The 22,903-nt window shown below is 38.8% G+C and overlaps 3 protein-coding genes and 1 long non-coding RNA gene across 5 annotated transcripts in view; 1 reads left to right on the plus strand and 3 right to left on the minus strand.

Annotated features, from left to right (window-relative positions):
- LOC127352595 (uncharacterized) overlaps positions 1–11,532 on the plus strand; it is a 31,146-nt gene extending 19,614 nt beyond the window's left edge. The window contains exons 3-4 of the long non-coding RNA XR_007881140.1: positions 1,789–1,985; positions 11,384–11,532. This is a non-coding gene — a long non-coding RNA (uncharacterized LOC127352595). The remainder of the gene's footprint in view (positions 1–1,788; positions 1,986–11,383) is intronic.
- LOC127352554 (E3 ubiquitin-protein ligase TRIM21-like) lies at positions 5–12,877 on the minus strand. Its single transcript, XM_051381034.1, has 2 exons — positions 12,762–12,877; positions 5–2,171 (listed from the first exon to the last, which is right to left on the minus strand). The coding sequence occupies exon 2, from the start codon at positions 2,167–2,169 to the stop codon at positions 529–531; it is 1,641 nt and encodes a 546-aa protein (XP_051236994.1). The 5' UTR covers positions 2,170–2,171; positions 12,762–12,877; the 3' UTR covers positions 5–528.
- LOC127352547 (nuclear factor 7, ovary-like) lies at positions 5–20,825 on the minus strand. Of its 2 annotated transcripts, none has more exons than XM_051381026.1 (3): positions 20,806–20,825; positions 9,379–11,574; positions 5–330 (listed from the first exon to the last, which is right to left on the minus strand). In XM_051381026.1, exon 2 carries the CDS (start codon positions 11,565–11,567, stop codon positions 9,924–9,926), a length of 1,644 nt encoding a protein of 547 aa, XP_051236986.1. In that variant the 5' UTR covers positions 11,568–11,574; positions 20,806–20,825; the 3' UTR covers positions 5–330; positions 9,379–9,923. The 2 variants fall into 2 exon arrangements, with proteins under 2 accessions (XP_051236986.1, XP_051236985.1); XM_051381025.1 differs by lacking the exon at positions 20,806–20,825 and adding an exon at positions 12,762–12,899.
- LOC127352550 (zinc finger protein RFP-like) lies at positions 17,866–20,904 on the minus strand. Its single transcript, XM_051381029.1, has 2 exons — positions 20,806–20,904; positions 17,866–19,532 (listed from the first exon to the last, which is right to left on the minus strand). The coding sequence occupies exon 2, from the start codon at positions 19,523–19,525 to the stop codon at positions 17,882–17,884; it is 1,644 nt and encodes a 547-aa protein (XP_051236989.1). The 5' UTR covers positions 19,526–19,532; positions 20,806–20,904; the 3' UTR covers positions 17,866–17,881.
- Positions 20,905–22,903: the final 1,999 nt, after the last annotated feature.

Here is a 22,903-nt window from a genome sequence, read left to right on the forward strand (position 1 = left end):
AAAGTACAATATTTCCCTCTTTAATGTAGTCCAAAAAACATCCAAAAACATAATAACACAGATAGTAAAAAGGTTTGAATGTGTTACCCAGACATTAAAGGAACATCCAAATGCTTCTTATTTATTAGCACATTGTCTGTTACTGATTGAACAGTCTTGGAGGCAGCTAATGCAGTTATTAGAATAAATGAGACTACATTAGATAATATCAATCAGTGCAGTAAAACTGGTGTGTTGTAGTAGTATACCACCATCATTCAGACTGGGACTAAAGTATGGATAGAGTTTCTCAGTGAGGGAGCAGCCAGTAAAGGAGTAGATCAGAGCCACCTCCTAAAACATGGAGACGATGGAGACGATGGAGACTACTGGTTTATAATTTCTAACTTACTTTTAAGTTTTATCATATGAATTTAAATTTGATAAACTGTATTTGAATCATTATAATCACAACATTTCAACAGTGTAGAATGAACAGACACAAGAGAAAATGATATGAATCTTTCTGTAGAAAATCAAATGGTTGTTCTACTCAGTGTGATTGACAGGAGAGATGATCAGAGGGGCAGAGTTTTCACCATCATTAAGACCGGGACCAAAGTATGGGTAGAGTTTCTCAGTGAAGGAGCAGCCAGTAAAGGAGTAGATAAGAGCTGCAGCATCAACGTCATAAAAGGAGACCAGACCCTCCTCATAATCCACAAACACCCCCACCTTCTCAGGCTGAGACTGCAGAGAGAGACAGACTGAAGGGCCAGCAAGAGCTTTGTACTCAGTTTCATTCCTCAACCATATCGTCCAGTAACCATTCTGAGGGCTCAGTGTGATTTGTCCCTTCCTGTTGATCGACTCTCTGACCACTCCTAAATCCCATTCAGTCTTCCCTTTAACCTGAGCCTCGTAATAAAATCTTCCTGAAGAGAAACTCTGCTTTGCTAAGACATTAGTACAACTATCAAATCTCTCTGGATTGTCTGGTAGATTCTTCTTTATATCACTATCATACACTTCTTTTCCATCATCAGACAGGATGAGATCAGGATGTGCTGTATCAGGATCAAGTGTCACATCCACTGCATACTGCTGGACCCTCTTCAGCTCGACCTCAATCAGCTTCTTCATCTGTTTACTGAGCGTCTCCTCCAGCTGATTCACAGCTCTCCTCACAGTCCCCTCATGTGAAAGTGGACGGACGCTGACTTCTGTCCAGTCCTTGGTGGGTGGAGCAGCGTTCAGGGACAGGAAGCTTTGGAGGAGGTGGAGGTGGTCTTCAGACTGTGAGAGCTGGTCCACCTCAGAGCTTCTCTTCTTCAGCTCAGAGATTTCCTGTTCCAGCTCTTTGATGAAGTCTTCAGCCTGTTTCTCTGTCTTTCTCTTCTTCTCTTTGATCGTGTTGATGAGCTCGGCCTGTCTTCTCTCAACATACTCCTTCAGAGCGGTGAAAACCTGAACACCATCTGCTATCTCTCTGTCTGCACCTTCCTTACTGAGCTCCACTGAGTGTTTGATCTCCTGAATCTTCAGTCGTCTCTTCTGGATCATCTGCTGAATTTCAGCCTCTGTCTTCCCCAGCTCGGCCTTCTTTCCTTCATATTCTTCTTTCAGAGGAACAACATCATGTGTCTTGTGGTCTAAAACAGTGCAGAGCATGCAGACACACATCTGGTCGGTCTTACAGAACAGCTCCAGCAGTTTATCGTGCTTCGTACACATCCTGTCTTCCAGGTTCTCCACAGGGTCGATCAGCTGATGTCTCTTCAGGCCTGATGTTGTCAGATGAGGCTCCAGGTGAGTCTCACAGTAGGAGACCAGACACACCAGGCAGGACTTCAGGGCCTTCAGTTTGGTTCCAGTGCAGACGTCACAGGGAACTTCTCCTGGTTTGGAAACTTGTTGCTCTGAGCTGCTGCTGCTGGCTTTCTGTTGAGCTGACTGTCTGAACTGAGCAGCCATCTCAGAGATGAAAGTATTGACCTTCAGCTGAGGTCTTGTGTCGAAAACCTCTTTACAGTTGGGGCACTGACACTGGACATTAATATTCCAGTGTTCAGTGATGCAGGTTTTACAGAAGTTGTGTCCACATGGTATGGTGACTGGATCAGTGAACACATCCAGACAGATGGAGCACAGAAACTGATCTTCAGTCAGCAGACAGCTGGCAGCAGACATATCTACACCGTGAGGATAAAAAGAAAACAAAACTGTAATCACATTTCTTTTGATTATAACAAAATCAAAATATGAGCTGTAGTTTTTCATTATTTTGTTAAAATGTATGTTGTAAGTAGGAGTGAGTATTGGCAAGAACGAGCGATATAAATAGAGATGAAAACACAAGTACCTGTATATGTACATCAGATGATACTGATCAGAGGACAAATTGAGTCAAAGCTATTTCATTCAAAACAACCTCTCCATTTTATTGTTATATATTTTAGTAATTTATTAATTATTAATTTCCTTTCATTAATTTAACAGAACATGGACGCCACCTGTGCAGCAGCTGTCTTGTTATTGCTTGTGGCTCATCTAAACAAGCTCAATGTGAAATAATGTTTTTTTACAGAAACACTAACATTTCAAATAATTCCGTTATTGCAAGTCTTACATTTCAATAATATTTTCCATTTTCGCCTATTTCAATTTCAACAAGTGCTGTATCGTTTTTCTCGAGCCACCATGGGCCTCCAGGGGCCACCAGGGGCCACCAGGGGCCACCAGGGGCCTCCAGGGGCAGTGGCAGGCTAGTGTTATTGTTAGCTACATTAGCCTATTGAGCAAACCAGCTCGAAAACAAAACTTTACATTGTATTGCACGCACAGCAACACCGTGCAATGCATAAATTGGTGTCCGGACTAAAGCAGCAATGTGTATAGGAGCATCTGAAATCAACATTAAAACGACCAACGTAGCACAAATACAAAGAAAATACATCTCAATATGGGCGCTGCCATCTTTGTTTTGCGGGTCGTACGTGCCGTGTATATTGTATCGGGCGGCAAAGTATCGCGATATATTGCCATATCGATATTTTTACCTGAATCAATACATTTCATTTTCATGGTGAGGTGTAGAGTTAGAGAGTGGGGATGGGCTAAAATCCTATTTGTTTAGTGTTCTGGGTATTTTTTAGTAAAGTTTTACACAAATTGCTATTAGAACAAGGTGCAAGCACTTTCCTTAATAATAAAATGTCTTATACTAAAACACTTTCATACATTTATGCAAATAATGTCCTAAGGACGGAAAAGGCACCAATTCAGTGGAATAGCAAATTATTCCAAATTATTTCACAGTCAGGTCCTGGACTCCGCTCCAAGTCTGAACAGCTCAGATGTGCAGTTCAGTGGTGGTATTTCTATGATTTCACCAAGCTCAGAAAATAAGTGATAACATGGTGATTTTTATTCCAAAACATTTACTTTGGCTGCCATGTATACAATTATTATCCTGAGAGTATTACTCAAAAAAATACAGAAAAGACTAACCAAATACACACAAAATATACAGAGGTATAACCACATTTCCCCAGGGGTTATCTCAGCCCACATTAATTAGTTGTCATGGTAACCAACCCCAATCATCAATCCTTCTAGCAATCCCTGCCTGCTGCCAGTCACTTATATGACTGTAGCTTTTGGCTATTAGCTGCTTGTTAGTTATTCAAATAATAGTAAAAATAAAACAGTGACAACATCCTAAACCCCTGATCCCTCCATTACTGTCACATCACACATTAAATAATATCATACTACTGAAGATATTAAGATATTTATATGAAGATATTTTTTAAAAGACTTTTTTTTTACAATTTTAATATTGCAGCTTATTTCCACATTATAATTTCTGCAAACCTTAAATGTTGATTTAAACTTCTAGAAGAAAAACTGCTGTATGTGTGGATGTAGGAGTCTGTCTGATAATCTTGTATTTTTATTTTCCACTTGGATTGCCCTCAGTGCTCAGTCAGGGGTATGTTAGAGCACACCCAGAACAGGGCAGGGTGATGTGATCAGTACTTTGGATAATCCAAAGGACATCTGAACAGAACTAGTTTATCTGGTATTACTTGTTTTCTTTGTTATGGTTGGATGTAGCTACTGCCTTTTACAGGATATGACCAATGACAAACCAATTTATTAAGATGCTGGAACATTAAAATGGTTAGAGACATAACCTTAACTAGCCAGAGTGCAGTCGCTGTGATATGGTATTTAAGTCTGTTTTGTACTTTATGTTTTTTATTGAAAATGACACACTGACATACATATTTCTAAAACAGATGAAACAAAGGCAGATTCTGGTTTTAACTCAATTTCAAGGTTTCATGGTTATTTGTTATTCACAACAAGGCTGTAGATGAAATTTAGATATAGTTCCCCATATCCTCCTTCTAAAAATTATTAATTAAATAAAACAAACACTTAACTCAAGTTTGACCAAATATTTAGTAAGTGCATTTTCTCTTTGTAGGGCAGTGGACTCACCAGAGTTTGGCAGAGATTCTGCTGTTTAGTTGAGAAAAACCTGATGGATTCAGTTGAATTTGTCTTCAGAGACAAACAGAGAGACTTGTCTCCACTGCAGCTCTGCTGTCTTCAGACAAACTTTCACTTTCATTTCCAGGAAATGTGTCACTGAAGCTCTTTCAGTGTTGCTCCTCCTCTCAGTGCAGATCTGTGAGTGAGCTGTTATTGACTGATTGGGAAATATCTTCGTACCCTTTTTTCCCCTACAGTGTTAGTTTACAGCAGGCAAAGGATCATACAATAACAAACAGACAACATAAGAAAAGAGGTCAGTGTAAGATATTCAGGAACATACTGTATCTTTAGATCAATATTCTACAACGCTCCCTTTACAGTCCCTCTACAATCCCACAAACACTCCAATGTTCAGCTCACTGTTTACTCTGTAATTTCACTTTCTGCTGCTTTCCAAACTGTTTACCATCTTTTCTTTATGTGACAGATTTCTTACTGATCACATTACAGGAAAAAATACAGAAACACTGAGAGGGAAAACTTTTGTCACTGGGCCACAAGTAGGCTTCTCTGTGATTCTGAGGTTTCAAAAGTAATAAAGTAAAATATTTCTTTCAATGAACTCTTAAGTGAAATTACAATTGTTCATTTTATAAAAATCTCCTCACTCAGAGAGAGTAGTAGGCCTTAATTACTTTATACTGCTGGAAAACCAACAGTGTGTCTAAGAAAACAGGATTTATAATGATCACTTTTATTTCCATGCATGATTTCTTTGTTAGTTTTACTGTTCATATTGTAGCATCTCATACTGGACACAGAGTCAGAGCTGAGTTGGGAAGTTTTTTATTTTTTTCTCCAACATAACAATGAAAGGAAAACACCAACACAGTCCACCACCAGCATATATTATACAGCCAAGAGGTTTGGGCAATTCACTGTGCATTTAAAAGTGTTGTATTAATCTGCAGTCAGACTCTAATATACAGCATACTGTCAATGTTCAGACTACAACAGCACCCTCCTCCCATACACTGCTCATAGGCTGACACCTGCTGGTGACTTTATGGAACTGCAGCTGACAGTTGGAGTGAAAAATAAATTCAATTCAATTCAATTCAATTCAATTTTATTTGTATAGCGCCAATTCATAACAGAAGTTATCTCAGGACACTTTTCAAATAGAGCAGGTCTAGACCGAACTCTTTAACATTATTTACAGAGACCCAACAGTACCACCATGAGCAAGCACTTGGCGACAAGGGCAAGGAAAAACTGCCTGTTAAAAGGCAGAAACCTAGGACAGATCCTCCGGCTCTAGGTGGGTGGTCGTCTGTCTCGACCAGTTGGGGTGAGAGGGAGAGAGAGAGAGAGAGAGAGAGAGAGAGAGAGAGAGAGAGAGAGAGAGAGAGAGAGACAGACAGACATACGGGTGCACAGCAACAACACTATTGGCAATGGCCGTCAAGCAGGACCATGGCAGGAGGCTCCACCAGGATCCATGAGAACCTGCGAGACGAGAAAGCACAAGAACTCCGGGGAAGAAGTGGAGTTAGTAACATGCAGTAATGGGACATGAATGAGTGCAGAAAGAGAGAGGAAGAGAGGAGCTCAGTGCACCATGGGAAATCCCCCGATAGTCTAGGCCTATAGCAGCATAACTAAGGGATGGTTCAGGACTCACCTGATCCAGCCCTAACTATAAGCTTTATCAAAGAGGAATGTCTTAAGCCTACTCTTGAATGTGGTGAGGGTGTCTGCCTCCCGAACCACAACTGGAAGCTGGTTCCACAGGAGAGGAGCTTGGTAACTGAAGGCTCTGGCTCCTGTTCTACTTTTAGAGACTATAGGAACCACAAGTAGCCCAGCATTCAGAGAACGTAATGTTCTAGTGGGGTAATAAGGTACTATGAGCTCTTTAAGATATGAAGGGGCCTGACCATGAAGAGCTTTATAGGTGAGGAGGAGGATTTTAAATTCAATTCTACATTTTATAGGGAGCCAATGCAGAGCAGCTAGTACAGGAGAGATGTGATCTCTTTTTCTAGTTCCTGTCAGTACTCGTGCTGCAGCGTTCTGAATTAATTGGAGCGTTTTAATGGACTTATTGGGGCAACCTGATAATAAAGAGTTGCAGTAATCCAGCCTTGAAGTAACAAATGCATGGATTAGTTTTTCTGCATCTGTCTGTGATAGTATGTGTCTAATTTTTCTAATATTACGTAAATGAAAGAAGGCGGTCCTAGAGGTCTGCTTTATGTGGGAGTTAAATGACAAATCCTGATCAAAGATAACTCCAAGATTCCTGACAGTGGTGCTAGAGGCCAGGTTAATGCCATCTAGAGTGACTATATCTTTAGACAATGAGTCTCTAAGGTTTTTGGGGCCAAGAACAAGAATTTCGTTTTTTTCTGAGTTTAACATCAGAAAATTACAGGTCATCCAGGATTTTATGTCCTTAAGACATGTTTGTAATTTAGATAATTGATTAATTTCATTGGGTTTGATTGATAGATATAACTGCGTATCATCTGCATAACAGTGAAAGTTAATGGAGTGATTCCTAATAATGTTGCCTAAAGGGAGCATATAAAAAAGTAAATAGTATTGGTCCAAGTACAGAACCTTGTGGAACTCCATGACTAACTTTAGTATTTATGGAGGATTCATCGTTAACATGTACAAACTGAGAACGATCTGATAAGTATGACTTAAACCAGCTTAGGGCAGTTCCTTTAATGCCAATTTGATGCTCGAGTCTCTGTAAAAGAATATTATGGTCAATGGTGTCAAATGCAGCACTAAGATCTAATAATACAAGTACAGAGACAAGTCCATTGTCAGAAGCAGTCAGAAGGTCATTATTAACTTTAACCAGAGCTGTCTCTGTGCTATGATGAACTCTAAATCCTGACTGAAAATCCTCAAATAAACTATTGTTATGTAGAAAGTCACACAACTCTTTGGCGACTACTTTCTCCAGAATCTTAGAGAGGAAGGGGAGGTTAGAAATCGGTCTATAGTTGGCTAAAACCCCTGGGTCAAGAGTGGACTTTTTAAGAAGGGGTTTAATTACAGCTACTTTAAAGGACTGTGGTACATATCCTGATAATAAAGAAAGATTAATCATATCCAGTAAAGAAGTGCCAATTAAGGGAACAACTTCTTTAAGCAGCCTAGTTGGGATCGGGTCTAATAGACAGGTTGATGGCTTCGATGAAGAAATGATTGAAGTTAACTGATGAAGATCGATAGTAGAAAAACAGTCTAAATATATATCTGAGTTTACATTGGCAGAAGTCCCTGAACTTGGAGAGCCACTGATAACTGTTGATGGCAGTTGGTGGTTAATTTTTTCTCTAATAGTAATAATTTTATTATAGAAGAAGCTCATGAAGTCATTGCTACTTAAGTTTATGGGGATATGTGGCTCGGTAGAGCTGTGACTCTACAATAAAGGCAGAAAATAGGAAGAAAGTAGGTACAGGACTCACAGTACAACAGCCAGAGCTCTTATTCCTGTTGTTATCAGTTATCAACTTTAACTCCACACAGTAGCAGTACAATATCCTAGGTCTGAACAAGTGAACCCAGTAGTGGGAATATTATTTCAAACACATTTCACCGATCAGGAATGACATTGAGGCTTAACTCTGCCACACTAACGTTACATTGGCTCGCTGTTTCACTGCTAACTGATTATTGTCTAATATATAAGCTACCTTTTGGCTGTAGCACTTTTACAAACAATAAAGTTGGTCTGACCTTATAATGTTAATACATAACACATAAAGATATCACATAGATACCATCCTTGTTTCCTGTTGAATGTAAAATGTGAATCTGCAAAGTAACCAGCAAATCCAGCTGTTAGACAGATGTAGTGGAGTAAAAAAGTACAATATTTCCCTCTTTAATGTAGTCCAAAAAACATCCAAAAACATAATAACACAGATAGTAAAAAGGTTTGAATGTGGTACCCAGACATTTAAGGAACATCCAAATGCTTCTTATTTATTAGCACATTGTCTGTTACTGATTGAACAGTCTTGGAGGCAGGTAATGCAGTTATTAGAATAAATGAGACTACATTAGATAATATCAATCAGTGCAGTAAAACTGGTGTGTTGTAGTAGTATACCACCATCATTCAGACTGGGACTAAAGTATGGATAGAGTTTCTCAGTGAGGGAGCAGCCAGTAAAGGAGTAGATCAGAGCCACCTCCTAAAACATGGAGACGATGGAGACTTCTGTTTTATAATTTCTAAATTACTTTTAAGTTTTATCATATGAATTTAAATTTGATAAACTTTATTTGAATCAATCATTATAATCACAATGTTTCAACAGTGTAGAATGAACAGACACAATAAAAATGTTATTTTTATTTTGTTTATTTAAAAAAGAAAAAGAGAGAAAAACAAAAGACCTTTATCTCATTTAGAAAAAAAAACCCCAATTTATCTCAGAATAAAACATTTCTTATATAAACAATGATCAGACAATATAAAGGTTTGAATTTGTCACCCAGACATTAAAAGAATGTGTAAATGCTTCTTATTCCTGAGTACATTGTTTTCTGATGATTTTACAGTTTTGAAGGCAGATAATGCAGTTATTAGAATAAATGAGGCAACAATATGATATCAATACATTTACATGATAAAAGCAAAATATATATATTCCGTACATCACCAATAAATATACATTTATTCCATTAAATGATGTGAATCTTTCTGAAGAAAATCAAATGGTTGTTCTACTCAGTGTGATTGACAGGAGAGATGATCAGAGGGGCAGAGTTTGTACCACCATAATTAAGACTGGGACCAAAGCATGGATAGAGTTTCTCAGTGAAGGAGCAGCCAGTAAAGGAGTAGATCAGAGCCACCTTCTAAAACATAGAGACGATGGAGACTTCTGGTTTATAATTTCTAAATTAGTTTTTATCTTAATCATGTGAATTTAAATTTTACAAACTGTAATGTAATCAATCGCTATAACCACAATATTTCAACAGTGTAAAATGAACAGACACAATAAAAATGTTATTTTTCTTTTGTTTATTTAAAAAGAAAAAGAGAGAAAAACAAAAGACTTTTGTGTCATTAAAAAAAAGCTCTTCAGTAATTTATGTCAGTATGTTGTATAAATTATTCTTATATAAACAATGATCAGACAATATAAAGGTTTGAATTTGTCACTCAGACATTTAAAGAATGTGTAAATGCTTCTTATTCCTGAGTACATTGTTTTCTGATGATTTTACAGTTTTGAAGGCAGATAATGCAGTTATTAGAATAAATGAGGCTACAATATGATATCAATACATTTACATGATAAAAGGAAAAAAATATATATTCCATACATCACCAATAAATATACATTTATTCATTAAATGATGTGAATCTTTCTGTAGAAAATCAAATGGTTGTTCTACTCAGTGTGATTGACAGGAGAGATGATCAGAGGGGCAGAGTTTTTACCTTTATTATTAAGAAATGGACTAAAGTATGGGTAGAGTTTCTCAGTGAAGGAGCAGCCAGTAAAGGAGTAGATAAGAGCTGCAGCATCAACGTCATAAAAGGAGACCAGACCCTCCTCATAATCCACAAACACCCCCACCTTCTCAGGCTGAGACTTCAGAGAGAGACTGACTGAAGGGCCAGCAAGAGCTTTGTACTCATTTTCATTCCTCAACCATATCATCCAGTAACCATTCTGAGGTCTCAGTGTGATTTGTCCCTTCCTGTTGATCGACTCTCTGGCCACTCCTAAAGTCCAGTCAGTCTTCCCTTTAACCTGAACCTCGTAATAAAATCTTCCTGAAGAGAAACTCTGCTTTGCTAAGACATTAACACAATTATCAAATCTCTCTGGATTGTCTGGAATAGTCTTCTTTACATCACCATGATTAACTTGTTTACCATCATCAGACAGGATGAGTTCAGGATGAGCTGTATCAGGATCGAGTGTCACATCCACTGCATACTGCTGGACCCTCTTCAGCTCGACCTCAAACAACTTCTTCATCTGTTTACTGAGCGTCTCCTCCAGCTGATTCACAGCTCTCACCACAGTCCCCTCATATGAAGGTGGACGGACGCTGAATTCTGTCCAGTCCTTGGTGGGTGGAGCAGCGTTCAGGGAAAGGAAGCTTTGTAGGAGGTCGAGGTGGTCTTCAGACTGTGAGAGCTGGTCCACCTCAGAGCTTCTCTTCTTCAGCTCAGAGATTTCCTGTTGCAGCTCTTTGATGAAGCCTTCAGCCTGTTTCTCTGTCTTTCTCTGCTTCTCTTTGATCGTGTCAATGAGCTCGACCTGTCTTCTCTCCATTGACTCCTTCAGAGCGGTGAAGACCTGAACACCATCTGCTATCTCTCTGTCTGCACCTTCCTTACTGAGCTCCACTGAGCGTTTGATCTCCTGAATCTTCAGTCGTCTCTCCTGGATCATCTGCTGAGTTTCAGCCTCTGTCTTCCCCAGCTCGGCCTTCTTTCCTTCATATTCTTCTTTCAGAGGAACAACATCATGTGTCTTGTGGTCTAAAACAGTGCAGAGCATGCAGACACACATCTGGTCGGTCTTACAGAATAGCTCCAGCAGTTTATCGTGCTTCGTACACATCCTGTCTTCCAGGTTCTCCACAGGGTCGATCAGCTGATGTCTCTTCAGGCCTGACGTTGTCAGATGAAGATCCAGGTGAGTCTCACAGTAGGAGGCCAGACACACCAGGCAGGACTTCAGGGCCTTCAGTTTGGTTCCAGTGCAGACGTCACAGGGAACTTCTCCTGGTTTGGAAACTTGTTGCTCTGAGCTGCTGCTGCTGGCTTTCTGTTGAGCTGACTGTCTGAACTGAGCAGCCATCTCAGAGATGAAAGTATTGACCTTCAAATGAGGTCTTGTGTCGAAAACCTCTTTACAGTTGGGACACTGACACTGGACATTAATATTCCAGTGTTCAGTGATGCAGGTTTTACAGAAGTTGTGTCCACATGGTATGGTGACTGGATCAGTGAACACATCCAGACAGATGGAGCACAGAAACTGATCTTCAGTCAGCAGACAGCTGGCAGCAGACATATCTACACTGTGAGGATGAAAAGAAAACAAACTTTAAAGTTCTCTCTGTAACTGTAATCCATTACAGTTACTAAATAAATCACTAAGTTACTGTTACATTGAGTAAAGATAGTAATTGTTTAGCAGGATTACAATTTTAAAATACATCAGTTTTTCTTTAAAAACACACTGAGCAGGATGTCATGAATCCCCGGCCGTGATGACCGTTCGGGTGTTTTGTGTTGTCTTGTGGTGTTTGTGTCACTCTGGCAGTGCTCGGGGGCGTGTCTATCTCTGGCTGCTCACAAACCTGGCTGAGGTCATCACCACACCTGCTCCTCATCAATCTTCAGCAGTACTTAAGGAGCAGCCACACATCCAGTCAACACCAGATTGTTGTGAAGTATTGAGTATCCTACTGCTTTCCAGCCAGTTATTTATCGTTGCTACCGTTAGTTGCCTGTCTGCTTCTGCCTGCTTGAGCCAATCTCTTGTCGTCTGTTTTTGTCCGTAACTAACCGTGTCTCTCTGCCTCAGCAATCATTCCTGGAACTCAGCCCTGGAACCCAGTCCACTCAGCCCAAGCCTCCTGTAAGCCAGCCACTGGATCCCCACACTCCAAGCCTGCCAGCCAGCCACTGTCTGGATCACCCCCATCTCTGGACTCCCACTCTCGCCTGCCAGCTCCCCCTTTTGTCACTAATTTGGTCTAATAAACTGTTTACACTCTACCTCTTGTCCGATCTGCTTCTGGGTTCCCCCTCAGAATCCTGACACAGGAGACACAACTGATCTCGGTTCTGATTGATATTTCTTTTACTTTTATTTACATATTTGATGTTGAGGTAATCCAAAACTAATGGGAGGTAATAAAGTTGTCTTACTTTAATATGGTGAAACTTGGATTAGGTTAGTGACTACATTTTATAACAGGTAATTAGTAATTGTATCTGATTACCAAAGTGTGTAACAGTTATATAAGTTGTAAAAGTACAATGTTATACCTTTATAAGCAATACAACAAACTCTCAGATGAAATCAGACGCTGTACTCTGTCCTTTACACAACCCAAAGGGAAGCTAAGCTAGGCTAGTTAGCTTTCAGCAGGACTAGTTTCTGTGGTGTGTTTTCATTGTTTGGTTGGATTTAGCTCCTTCCTTCTATCTGTATGTGCTATAACAGACTGTAACAAGCTCTGTAGGGCAGTGGACTCACCAGAGGTTGGCAGAGATTCTGCTGTTTAGTTGAGAAAAACCTGATGGATTCAGTTGAATTTGTCTTCAGAGACAAACAGAGAGACTTGTCTCCACTGCAGCTCTGCTGTCTTCAGACAAACTTTCACTTTCATTTCCAGGAAATGTGTCACTGAAGCTCTTTCAGTGTTGCTCCTCCTCTCAGTGCAGATCTGTGAGTGAGCTGTTATTGACTGATTGGGAAATATTGTGGGAGATAACTGTTTTAGGAGGGTTAGTAAGTGTGTATGGTCCTGAGTCAGGGGTTCTGTTTTATGGTAGGAAATGACCGCTCACCTGTTGTTTACAACAGTAAGAAATTATGAAAATAGTTAGCGATTAATTTACTAGTAATCAATGAAGTGATTAATAGACTAATTGTTGCAGCTCTATAGTAAAAGTGTGTGTGCACTGCAGGCTTCAGGTATTCTCATCACAGTCTAAGCAGCATTCTGGGCACTAGAGCTGCAGTGATTAGTCAGTTAACCAATTACTGGCTAGAAAGAAATTGAATTGCCAACTATTTTGATAAATAATAAATTCATTGTTTTAATGATTTATCAAACAAAAATGTAAGCATTTTCTGCTTCCGTCTTAAATGTAGTGATTTGCTTTTAAGACAGTAGTCTTTGGGTTTTGACCGTTAGTTGGAAAAAGGAAGCAGACATAATTTTGTGCTGTGGACATTTTATAGACTAAATGATTACTTGTGAAAATAATCAGAACATTAATCAATAACTGAAATTAAGGATGCAAGATAATACAAATACCAGGGCCGATAAATTATTGGTCGATAATGGGAAATTTATATTATCATGAATCATCACAATAATGAAGTTATAGACGATAGATTTGCTCCACAATACTACTACTACTTATTATTATTATTATTATTATTAGTAGTAGTAGTAGTAGTACTACTACTACTACTAGTTAATGACAAATTCAGAGAGGAGGACATGCACTTCATTCTGTCCCATCTGAAAGGCCACGTCCACTTGTTGCTGCCTTCACAGCCTAAACCGGACCCTGCTGCACAGCAACACTGTCACTTTCTGGACAAACAGGACCTCCATGAACCAAACACACACTCAACTCTCAACTGAAGAGTCCCAGGATGAAAAACATCAATACTGAAGAAGGGTTTAATACAGAGAGACATACAGGATGACAAGATAAACTGATGAATTAGAGCTCAGAGGTGTTTCAGTTGTACACTGAATTCATCTTCCCATCTCTAAACCTCATATTTAAAAGTGTTTTATTATTCGGCAGTCAGACTCTAATATACAGCATACTGTCAATGTTCAGACTACAACAGCACCCTCCTCCCATACACTGCTCATAGGCTGACACCTGCTGGTGACTTTATGGAACTGCAGCTGACAGTTGGAGTGAAAATAAAGGCAGAAAATAGGAAGAAAGATTAGCATGGCCCCTTCCAAGGATGACACGCAAATTTGTGAAGCGTTGCTCATTCATTTATTTTTTTGTTTTGGTTATGTTGTATTTGTCCTCTGGCTAAATTATTTATAACTTTAATAACTGAGATCGACACCACTGTCACTGTTCTGTTGTTTATTGAGAAAATTCTGACCAAATCAACTCTTTTATGGAAACTAAACTTCCCTGAACAACAAATTTGGTCAGACTCTAATAAATTCCTCATTCCACATAAAATGAAAGAAGTTGAAGATATTACATAGATACCACCCTTGTAATAAAATATGAAATACATTAAAAGTACATATTTCTCCATTCTGTCCTTCTGGATACAAAATTAATGAAAATAAATCAGAAGCCATGATGATCTTTGGCAAAGGAAGAGACCAAGGGTAAGATTAAAATCCCTTCATTTACCCAAAGACAAGGAAGTTCGAGGTCTGCCAAACCTTAAAAATGATTTCTGGGCTGCACAAATAAATGCAATAACACATATCTAATATATATAAAAAGGTTAAAAACTGGCCCTTCACAAAACACGGACTACATTAAGGAAAAATAGGAAATAGAATTGAATGTTATCATTGAAGATTCTACATGGATGGACATATGGACAAGCTTACATAAGGGAATTAGTAACCAACTGTGGAAAGAATTTGACTGGAAGGTTAAGATCAGATTTTTTAATACTCCCTTTATCATCTCTTCATACGTGAAAAACCCCAATGTGACATTATGTTGCCGAAAATGTGGAAATATTGGAGACACCACAGACATTTTTTGGGATTGTCCAGCAACACAAGGATTTTGGGACAATGTTCAAAAGGAAATTGATATTATTTTGGAGGTAGATGTCACTCCAGAACCAATGTTGTTTTTGTTGGGAGCCATACCCAAAGACCTATATGCAGATCAGCATAGATATATACTGAGGATTCTTTTATTAGTGGCAAAGAAAATGATTACAGTGAACTGGAGGGATGTAAAACTGCCAACAATAGGTCAATGGGTCCAGAGACTGAAAAATGTAGTCTGCAGCTGACTATGGACACTTTTGTGCAAAGATGGACTTGTATTTCAAGGTACCTGGGGGTTTGATGGATGGGATGATGTGATGGAGTACTGTTGGGAAAGGATGCCTATCTAAATTCCTCTTTGGAAAATCTTGCTTAGCCATTATCTACAGATATTTGCACCTCTGCCTGTTGTTGTTATTGTTAGTGTTACTATGATTAATATTATAACTATTATATTTTCATTTCATTCGTTTATTCTTATTGTAACTTATACTGCCTGTCATTCATTTATCACATTTATACATTTGCAGGAAATGTTATGTAAAAGGATTAAAATGTTTAAATAAAAAGTTTAAATAAAATAAAACAATTTGCTCTAACAAACAATATTGTCACAGACATGAAAATAGTGTTAAACTGTTTCAGCTCAGCTAATATTTGAGGAAGGAATAAAACACATTAAACAGTAAGCCTTAAACTTACTTTCTCAGAGTTTTCTGTAGAAACACAGTACCTGTTTCACAACTGAATAAACAATAATTTGGACAAATACTCTCAACATTAGATATAATTCACCATCTCTTAACAAAATACTGCTCAGCAAATCACTTAATAATCTGTCAACATGAGGAGTAAGTGATTAAAAACTCCACACTAGAGGAAATTTTTTTTATTTTAACATGGTGAATATTACTATGAAATTTACACTTTAAGCATCAAAACGTTTCTCTTTAAGCATTTAACAGGAACCACAGAAAATACTAGAACTGTCTGTACATGGGATTAATTTAGTTGCCAACACACGACCAGCAAACAAAGTGAGAAGCTGAGAAGGAAACCCGTTTCACTTTCAGCTGGCAACTGCTCATCCTCAGTACTCGTTACGACTTCTCAACTCTTATGAAGCTCAACGTTATTACACGGAGCGTCTACTTCAAGTTCCACATTGAGGCTTGGAGGTCCTGTCTCTCTCTCTCTCTCTCTCTCTCTCTCTCTGTGTCACATACACCTCTTCCTGCTCGCCAAAAGCACCCCAAAACCTGCTGTCAATCATAGCGAGGGGCGCAAGTTGGTGAAACAAACCTTTACTAGTTTTTAATAACAGAAATAAAAATATTCACTTAAAACCTTAATCAGTAGTTTGATTGTTTATAACTTTATTCATTTCTATTCAATCCATTTTGTCCAGCTGGGTTACACAAATATTGTCTAATTACTTTTCATCTTTATTGTATGAATTTAAATTTGACAAACTGTAAGGTAATCAATCATTATAACCACAACATTTCAACAATGTAGAATGAACAGACACAATATAAGAGACATGAAACATTTGCAAAGAGACAATGATGTCAAAATATACATTAAAATCAATTAACATTATCTGACACTACCAACAGTTTCAGATTCTCAGATTTGCAGCAGTCTTGATGTTGGGAAGGTGTGCAATGATGCAAAATAATAATAATAATAATTGATAATTCCCCTTAAAGTAAGTAAGTGCATGAAACTAAGGCAACAAGCCTGTTTTTAAAATGTAAGGGGTAGAGAGCACAGATATTTGTGTAAAAATGTGGTCAGAAAAATAAATTCAAGTTAAGTACAGATAACTGAAAAACCACTTAATTATTCCTTAATATTTTCTTACTTACTTTACTTACTACTTTTCTACCTATGGCACATTCCCCTTACTCCCACTATCGCATCAAATGGTGACAAATAAATATATTAGTAAATGAATTAGGAACAAAAAAGAAAATAGAAGAAAACACATACGGGTGGGGACAGGCAGAATTTAAATCAGTAATGCATATTAAGGCAGATTTGGCACAGATCAGATTAAATTAAAGCAGCAGAGATCATGAATTAAACACGTAAGTCTCATCAAGAGATGTCTAAAAAGGTTTCCAAACCTTCAGGACATAATTTTGTGAATCTGTTTCATCAAATTAATAGAAAACATTTCATCTCCTAAAACATTGAGACGAGGGAGACTTTCAGTTTATTATTAATCTTTAGCTGCAACCACTTTATTAAAGATATGAAACATTTACACAGAGACAATGAAGTAAAAATCAACATTAAAATAAATTAATATTATCTGACACTACCAACGGTCTCAGATGTGATGGTTATTGGAGCTCATCAGCTCAAATCAGGACTTTAATCACATGATTTGGTAGTGATTAGAAACATCATCAGCTGTTTTTACAGCTTTGATATCAACCAAAAACAAAATAAATTAATCAGACAGAGAACAGAGAACAGCAATTTACTTTTGTCTCATTTATAAAAAGGCTCTTCATTAATTTGTGCCAGTCTATAGTCTAAAGTATTCTTATATAAACAATGATCAGACAATAAAAAGGTTGAATTTGTCACCCAGACATTTAAATAATGTGTAAATGTTTCTTATTCCTGAGTACATTGTTTTCTGAGGATTTTATTGTTTTGAAGGCAGATAATGCAGTTATTAGAATAAATTAGGCTGCAATATGATGTTAATGAGGCAGTAAAATGGGTGTATTGTTGTAGTAAGTAGCAATGTGAAACATCAAAGAAAAACATTTACATCACCAATAAAAGGAAAACAATGTATTCATTAAATGATGTGAATCTTTCTGGAGAAAATCAATTGGTTGTTCTACTCAGTGTGATTGACAGGAGAGATGATCAGAGGGGCAGAGTTTTTACCACCATAATTAAGACTGGGACTAAAGTATGGGTAGAGATTCTCAGTGAAGGAGCAGCCAGTAAAGGAGTAGATAAGAGCTGCAGCATCAACGTCATAAAAAGAGACCAGACCCTCCTCATAATCCACAAACACCCCCACCTTCTCAGGCTGAGACTTCAGAGAGAGACTGACTGCAGGGTCAGCAAGAGCTTTGTACTCATTTTCATTCCTCAAACATATCGACCAGTAACCATCCTGAGTACTCACTGTGATTTTTCCCTTCCTGTTGATCGACTCTCTGGCCACTCCTAAAGTCCAGTCACTCTTCCCTTTAACCTGAACCTCGTAATAAAATCTTCCTGAAGAGAAACTCTGCTTTGCTAAGACACAGAGACAAGTATCAAATCTCTCTGGATTGTCTGGTAGATTCTTCTTTACATCACTATCATACACTTCTTTTCCATCATCAGACAGGATGAGTTGGTGATGTGCTGTATCAGGATCGAGTGTCACATCCACTGCATACTGCTGGACCCTCTTCAGCTCGACCTCAAACAGCTTCTTCATCTGTTTACTGAGCGTCTCCTCCAGCTGATTCACAGCTCTCACCACAGTCCCCTCATATGAAGGTGGACGGACGCTGACTTCTGTCCAGTCCTTGGTGGGTGGAGCAGCGGTCAGAGACAGGAAGCTTTGGAGGAGGTGGAGGTGGTCTTCAGACTGTGAGAGCTGGTCCACCTCAGAGCTTCTCTTCTTCAGCTCAGAGATTTCCTGTTCCAGCTCTTTGATGAAGTCTTCAGCCTGTTTCTCTGTCTTTCTCTGCTTCTCTTTGATCGTGTAGATGAGCTCGGCCTGGCTTCTCTCAACAGACTCCTTCAGAGCGGTGAAGACCTGAACACCACCTGCTATCTCTCTGTCTGCACCTTCCTTACTGAGCTCCACTGAGCGTTTGATCTCCTGAATCTTCAGTCGTCTCTTCTGGATCATCTGCTGAATTTCAGCCTCTGTCTTCCCCAGCTCGGCCTTCTTTCCTTCATATTCTTCTTTCAGAGGAACAACATCATGTGTCTTGTGGTCTGAATAGGTGCAGAGCACGCAGACACACATCTGGTCGGTCTTACAGAACAGCTCCAGCAGTTTATCGTGCTTCGTACACATCCTGTCTTCCAGGTTCTCCACAGGGTCGATCAGCTGATGTCTTTTCAGGCCTGACATTGTCAGATGAGGCTCCAGGTGAGTCTCACAGTAGGAGACCAGACACACCAGGCAGGACTTCAGGGCCTTCAGTTTGGTTCCAGTGCAGACGTCACAGGGAACTTCTCCTGGTTTGGAAACTTGTTGCTCTGAGCTGCTGCTGCTGGCTTTCTGTTGAGCTGACTGTCTGAACTGAGCAGCCATCTCAGAGATGAAAGTATTGACCTGCAGCTCAGGTCTTGTGTTGAAAACCTCTTTACAGTTGGGACACTGACACTGGACATTAATATTCCAGTGTTCAGTGATGCAGGTTTTACAGAAGTTGTGTCCACATGGTATGGTGACTGGATCAGTGAACACATCCAGACAGATGGAGCACAGGAACTGATCTTCAGTCAGCAGACAGCTGGCAGCAGACATATCTACACTGTGAGGATAAAAAGAAAAGAAAACTGTAATTACATTTCTTTTGATTATAATAAAATTAATTAATTATGATTATTGCAACATAAGGAGTCTCTTCCTGAATTCTGTTATTATACTGAAACCAAGTAAGGGCCATATTGATTATTGACTAAAAAAATCGCACAACATGAGACATGAGCTGCGATTGTTGATGAGTTTGCAGTTTTAATCTGTTTTTGATTCAGTGTCTGATTTACTGAGATTGCTCATTACACAGTCAGATTCTGGACTCTGCTGCCAGTGTAGAACAGAAAAGTGATAACATGGTGATTCTAAAATATTTACTCCATTACTGTCACATCACACATTAAATAATATATATATGTGAAGGTTTGAGGTTTAAAGTATATATATACACACCGATCATAACTGCTCTGCACTGTGTGTTCTGACCCCTTTCTATCAGAACCAGCATTAACTGTTTCAGCAGTTTGAGCTACAGTAGCTCGTCTGTTGGATCGGACCACACGGGCCAGCCTTCACTCCCCACCTGCATCAATGAGCCTTGGCCACCCATGACCCTGTGTCTGGTTCTTTTCATTGTTATTCACGTCACCTGTCAGTGCTCACAATGTTACGGATGATCGGTGTACACTATTTTAGTTTATCTATATTTATCTTTCCATCTTAATTTTATTTTTAAGCTGTCTTGTATTTAAATAAACTGTACAGCACCTCAAATATACCATTGTCTATGAAATGTGCTTTATGAATAAACTGCTTATATTTTATTAAAGTGGAAATATTTTCAAACTAGGTCCAAATTTAATATTAAACTCAACACACTTTTTTACATTTTTCTGTGATTTATTTAGACAGTAAGACCTTCAGTGTGACCTTTTCCTGTCTGAGTAGAGCTCAGGTTTTGTGTTAATACCGGTTGTTGAAACACAGTAAATATTATCAGCTGTACTGCCTCCCAGAGACAGACAGCAGGAACTACAGAAACACTGAAGACGAGAGGTTTAAGGATACTTACCAAAGTGTGTAACAGTTATATAAGTTGTAAAAGTACAATGTTATACCTTTATAAGCAATACAACAAACTCTCAGATGAAATCAGACGCTGTACTCTGTCCTTTACACAACCCAAAGGGAAGCTAAGCTAGGCTAGTTAGCTTTAGCAGGACTAGTTTCTGTGGTGTGTTTTCATTGTTTGGTTGGATTTAGCTCCTTCCTTCTATCTGTATGTGCTATAACAGACTGTAACAAGCTCTGTAGGGCAGTGGACTCACCAGAGGTTGGCAGAGATTCTGCTGTTTAGTTGAGAAAAACCTGATGGATTCAGTTGAATTTGTCTTCAGAGACAAACAGAGAGACAAACTTTCACTTTCATTTCCAGGAAATGTGTCACTGAAGCTCTTTCAGTGTTGCTCCTCCTCTCAGTGCAGATCTGTGAGTGAGCTGTTAATGTTCATATAGATGTTATTGTATGTGTATGTGTCCCACAGACCTTTTCTACCATCCAACAATATATTTGCCTTACTAACTCACCTCAATGCATCTTGATATTTTAAATTGGGATTTTATATCTAGCTTATTTTTGAATAATATGAACTGTTCCTGCTTGTGGAAGTCATAGAACTGGACACATGATGCACTAATGAAGATGGTAAAGGTTTAAAGGTTCCTCCTGTCCCTCTTCAGGAGGCGGCGCTGTCAGGTACGGGACAGTGATACCTGTATCAGGTAGCACATTAACTCAAGTTCTACAGTCTATGGAGTGAAACTTTAATATAATGAATCAGTTTGATGCACCATGCTTTTTTAATTTCTATTTCTGTTCACTGAAATGCTTTTTCACTTCTAGTTTTAGTTCTCAGGTAACTATAATAACCTTGCTACGGAGACGAGGGAGTGGACGCTGACCAGGACGGAACAGCATCCTGTACAGACTGATGGAGCTCCTGTGTGTCAATAAATGATATCCTGAACACACCCTGATCTTAAACACTGCTTGTTCTGCACTCCCGTTACCAATGCACACTATTAGTGTTGATAAGCAAGATGTTTTACCATTGTCTGTTTCCATTACAGGGATAATAGGGTGAGACATTTACACGTCGAGTTTCAAACTAAATGCGGACCCAGGTTTACATACGTCAGTGGTCTCAGAGTTAAATTGGATTGGTTGTTGGTATTGTCCTCTCAGTGCTACAAGAAAGCCCAATATTGTTCAAATAATTCCATTATTAAAATCATATGTAACAGAAGAAATGCGATATAGATTTTTATGTCTTCAAAAGCCCAGAAACAGACTCTCTTCTTAGAAACCGATGGCACACACTGTCAGGAAGCTTCGACCTTTGCTATTGTTTTACACGAGACAAGAACACATTTCTAAAATAGAATTGTTTTTATTTGAATTGTAGTTTAAACTGATGTGAAACAACTAGCGGGACAAAAATAATTAATACAGTAGATTATTGGTAAATTCTCTTCCAATGCTGATTCAGTTTGTCTGTTGAGCGCCCGCCAGTCAAAACCTTGTGACTAAATAAAGTAAGAACGAGTGGCCGTCAACAGAGGATGTGAAGCGATGAAGAAAATGCAGAAACTGGACCCAGGCAGGAATGTCAATGGACAACATAGCCACAAAAAATAAAAATCTCAGGGGCTGGATTATATTTACATCACGAGAGCGAGAACACAATTCAAATTTCTGTCATTTGGTCCTTTGGAATCCATGTCCAGGTGTTTGTATGACTGGAAAAACTACTCCTAAATTTCCAGGTTTTCCAGGACGCTTGGTAACCCATAGTTCCTCTGTGGGGGGGATACAGTGATTCTTATCTGCAGCTCATTATACATGGAAACATATCTGTAAGTGTTATAATCCATTTCTGCCGATAGAGCCTCCTGAATTTGTAAGTAAAGCCAACAGTCAACCTCAAATACTTTCAGTCTGTTTCCACCCTTTCTGCAGTCGATGCAACCAAATCTTGTGGACGTACATAACACAGTTGAACGTTTCACATTCTCTAATAAAAACTGTCATTAGGTAGGTACAGTGTACTACCACTGCCATCATGACAACATGTAAAACTTCATTCAAAGACAATATGAAACATCCGTCCGTTACAGTGCTGCTGCGAAGTGCGAGAACCTCCAGAGAATTTCACCATTATCTATTTAATCAGTTTTTATCAAATCAATGTACTTTGAGGAAATAAAATGTGCAGTGAAAATAATCTGTTGTGAGGCTTAAAAGGAGCAGGTAAATACAATCAGCTGGCTAAATGAACCAATGAAATAGATCTTTAGGGAGTTCAGTTCAGTCTGGTGAACCCATACAGGACAATCTTAGTAAGGCTGCAGGATTATTGGAAATAT

Source organism: Dicentrarchus labrax, unplaced genomic scaffold, assembly GCF_905237075.1.
Source record: "Dicentrarchus labrax unplaced genomic scaffold, dlabrax2021, whole genome shotgun sequence".
Classification (NCBI taxonomy): Eukaryota; Metazoa; Chordata; class Actinopteri; family Moronidae; genus Dicentrarchus; species Dicentrarchus labrax.

What these genes read in the sequence shown, in the direction of transcription:
- LOC127352554 (XM_051381034.1), bottom strand. Translation starts at nt 2,169, where the DNA reads ATGTCTGCTGCCAGCTGTCTGCTGACTGAAGATCAGTTTCTGTGCTCC.
- LOC127352550 (XM_051381029.1), bottom strand. Translation starts at nt 19,525, where the DNA reads ATGTCTGCTGCCAGCTGTCTGCTGACTGAAGATCAGTTCCTGTGCTCC.
- LOC127352547 (XM_051381026.1), bottom strand. Translation starts at nt 11,567, where the DNA reads ATGTCTGCTGCCAGCTGTCTGCTGACTGAAGATCAGTTTCTGTGCTCC.